Raw genomic sequence first — 3,763 nt, forward strand, 5'->3', positions numbered from 1 at the left:
GGAGCCTCGGGCCGCCCCGTCGTGATTGGACGGCGGCGGACCGTCCAATCACGACGGGGCGGCCCGAGGCTCCGCCCACCGGCTCCGTAGTTTGCGGCCCGGCGGACACCTTACACCGGAGCCCGCAACTTCACACAAGGTCACCGCTGCCGCCCTCTGCGCTCTGCCGCCCCGAGGCCTGGCCTCGGTGGCCTTGTGGGAAATCCGGGCCTGTCTCCTCCCCAGCTTCCCCCGACACCAAAGAAGCCGGTCCCATAGGAGGGGCAACATTCACCGGCCCATAGAAGCGATCTGGCGGCAGTGCTGAGCAGCCAGAAATCACTTCCACTGTAAAGCCAACAAATCGGCTTTACAAGTTTAAACGGAGTCTCGGTGGCAAAAGTGGCCGGGAGACTGTTTAAACAGCCCAGATGCCAGTGACGTACACTGTACGTTGCTGGTCATTAAATGGTGTAAAAACTGAAATCCTAATACAATTGTAGAAGAAACTGGCTTAAAATAAGTTAAAATAGTTAGGTTACCCACTTTACATTAAATATATTTAGTCACTTGGCAAATGTCTAAAAAAATGTAAATCTGCCACACAAGGTTCGCTAAACAAAGTCTACACTAAACATTAAAAGCCCTGAAGGGCTGAACAAAAGATGAAAATGGCTAGGTTGACCACATTTGTACAATATCTGCTATAGGTATGAGCGACGCCTGGGTTTGAATCCTTCTTGGAATCTGTTAAACACAAACTTGGCAGCAAACCCTATTGAAGTCTATGGGAGGCAAATCTTTATACCAAATGTTGGCCATTTTCTAGGCTAATAGGCAAGCTATTTAAAAAAAAAAAAACACAATTTAAAAAAGCAAGAGTTGCCAGTTTTACCTGTCAGAGCAACCTAGGTAACCATTCCTAGACTCCTGTCTCCTTTCTCTGTGGCTCAGGCTGGAATTAATTGAATGTGGACGAACATCAACAGGTAGGCTACAGATGCTGTTTGGAGATCTTGGATATGGATACCCAGGAGACGCCATGATGTTTACATGAAACTGGAACACAAAATGTTAATGGTTACACATATGCAGGTCTGGGGCTTTTTCAATACTGAATATTTTGCATGGTTGAAAAAAACTTATGATACATTAATCCCAAGAACTGCAACAGTCATGCTGAAATGCCAGATAGTAAGGAACTTCTAGTCTAGCTTAAAAGGATAGCAATGCTTGAAGAGGAACTGAACTCTAAGAGCTGTGCCAATAAAAAGGCAAGCATAGGGCAAAAGACTAGTCACCAGCATTGCCTGGTGTCTCCCTGCAGCAGATAACAGATCTCTCTCTCTCTCCCCCCATCCCTCCCATTACTACCTTAACATGACTTGTTATCTTGGTACAGGCAGGGCTTTGCTTCATGTCAGAGCCTTCTGCAAGGAGAAAACTGAGGAGCACAGTGGTGACAGTGTCAAATCTCCAGAGACTAGCAGTCATAGGCACGGGATTGCCTCCCCCCCCCCCCCCCCCTCACAAAAAATAACCCCAAAAGAAGAAAAAAAACAAAAACCCACCCAAAAACTAGTAAACCTTGAGGGTACGTTCACACCATATGCAGTGTGTTCCAGCCCTATTTCGTGTGGCCGGAGGGGCGTGACGTGCCCACACGGGATCGCAAGGCACATTGTACCTGCAGTCCGGTCTGATCAAAATTGTGCTTGCAACATTTTGATTGCACTGGACCGCAGGCCTTGTGATCCCGTGCGGGGTTCGCATTGCGGCCGGAGGGCGAGGCTACGGTGCCATTCACTTCAATGGCCCGCTACGCCCCCTCCGGTGCATAGCGGTGCCTTGTGAAGCCCTGATTGGGTAAAATCTTGCTTTACCCAATCACAGCACAGTGCCCTGTGAGTGCCATGATTGGGCAAAGTAATGGCGACTTTGCCCAATCATGGCTCACACAGCTAAGTCCTGCCAGGTGCCGGACAAATGTAAACAGTTGGGCGGGTTTCTCCTTAAAATTCCTACAACACCTTAAGGGCCTGGTATGACTTTAAAGGGGAACCCTTCCCCACACACATTTAATGGGGTCCCTCCTAACATTCCTACCAGACCTAAAAGGGTCTGATATTGTTTGGGAGGGGGAACCACACACTTAAAAAAAAAGGGGTCAGTTTTGCTGCAGCAGGTTCTATACATTGTACACATGCGCCACTTTATAGGCAGTTTAAGGGGACCCCCCAGGCACGATATTTAAAGGAATTTTTCATTTTTGTTTCACTTGAAGCAATTTTAAAAATCACTGCTCCTTTAAAAACAGTATTTTTTTCCCCCTTGATACATGTCCCCCAGGGCAGTACCCAAATCCCCATACCCTTTTAATGGCCATTGACTTGCATAAGCCTTCAAAGTGGGGACATTTGATTTTCAGAGTTCTGGTCCCATAGACTTGAGTTTGAAGTTCAAGTTCAAACTTTTTCCATGTTCTAAAGTTCAAACGCGAACCAAACTTGGGTGTGTTCAGCCCATCACTAGTTGTGGGGCTGCCCCTGTATAATTTGCAAACGCAGTGCCAAGAACATTTTGGGATTTCAACAGACAGGAGTGCGATGGAATACATACAATAGTACGGGATCACACACACACGCACAGATGAACCGTCCATATCTGATCATATGCAGCTCAACTGTCAGTACTGGAACACACACACACACACGTATTGGATCAAACAGCAGTACTGGATTACATTGCAGATCAACCATCAGTATTGCATAACAGAGCAAACTGTTTGCTCTGACTATGTGAGCATGCATCAATTAAATACATGCTTGTATTACAATTGGAGTGCCAGCGACTCTTCCTGTTGTTTATTGTTTGCAAACACAGTGCCAAGAACATTTGGGGATTTCAACAGACAGGAGTGTGATGGGATACATACAATAGTACGGGATCACACAGGCACAGATCAACTGTCAGTATTTGATCAAACACACACACCCCAACCATCAGAATTGGCTTACATGCAGATCAACCATACATATGCAAAAGGAGATATAAAAACACACTATAGAATATGCTGTAGACTAGATCAAGAAATCCAGTCAAACACCATACTTCTAATTTAAATAAAATACCGTAGACAGCCAGCAAAGAATTTACTATTTATAATGCATTAGCTTCCTTCAGGCTTTCCTGATTCCTACAGTCACAACCACCTGTTTTTGTCTTTGAAGTTGTTTTCCATCAGCTTTAGTTGTAAATAAAGACAGATTTACTGCAGACTATTAACTCACCAAAGAAATGAAATCATCCTACCATTTCTTCACCTCCCAACAAAAATAATTTCCTTACTGAAAGAACACAGCTTAAAGAATTTCCTTTGCCTGCTTTATCAATTTAGGTCATTTAAATAACAAATCCCCTGCACATGGATGGCTTTCAATTAATTTAAAGGTACACAGGACGTTTTCAGGTTCTGTTTATTTAGATGTGACAAGACCCTGTCAAGTTTGTATATGTGTACATGCAACGTTTTTGTGAACAATACACAGACCCATCAGTTTTAGATGAAACAAGAATAGAATGTTGATACATACCACTAAGTAAAAATTTCTTATATTTACGTGTGATTAACAAGCTTCATCTGCATCAAAGGAGATCTAACAGGTTGTCTGCTCCAGTGGAGATCGAAAAAGGTGAGCTGTGTAAAACTGCCTCATTGGTAGCAACACAAAATCCCACATTGTATAGAACAATGTGTAACTTTAGTTATATATATATATATATA

At 44.1% G+C, this 3,763-nt stretch overlaps 1 protein-coding gene across 1 annotated transcript in view; it reads right to left on the bottom strand.

The window, feature by feature from the left end:
• LOC108789620 (la-related protein 6-like) overlaps window positions 1-3,763 on the bottom strand; it is a 20,406-nt gene that overhangs the window by 5,550 nt on the left and 11,093 nt on the right. The window contains exon 3 of the mRNA XM_018559681.1: window positions 875-1,038. Within this exon, the coding sequence (XP_018415183.1) occupies window positions 875-1,038 (164 nt within the window). The remainder of the gene's footprint in view (window positions 1-874; window positions 1,039-3,763) is intronic.

The sequence above is a fragment of the Nanorana parkeri genome, unplaced genomic scaffold (assembly GCF_000935625.1).
Source record: "Nanorana parkeri isolate BGI_ZX_2015 unplaced genomic scaffold, ASM93562v1 scaffold412, whole genome shotgun sequence".
NCBI lineage: Eukaryota > Metazoa > Chordata > Amphibia > Anura > Dicroglossidae > Nanorana > Nanorana parkeri.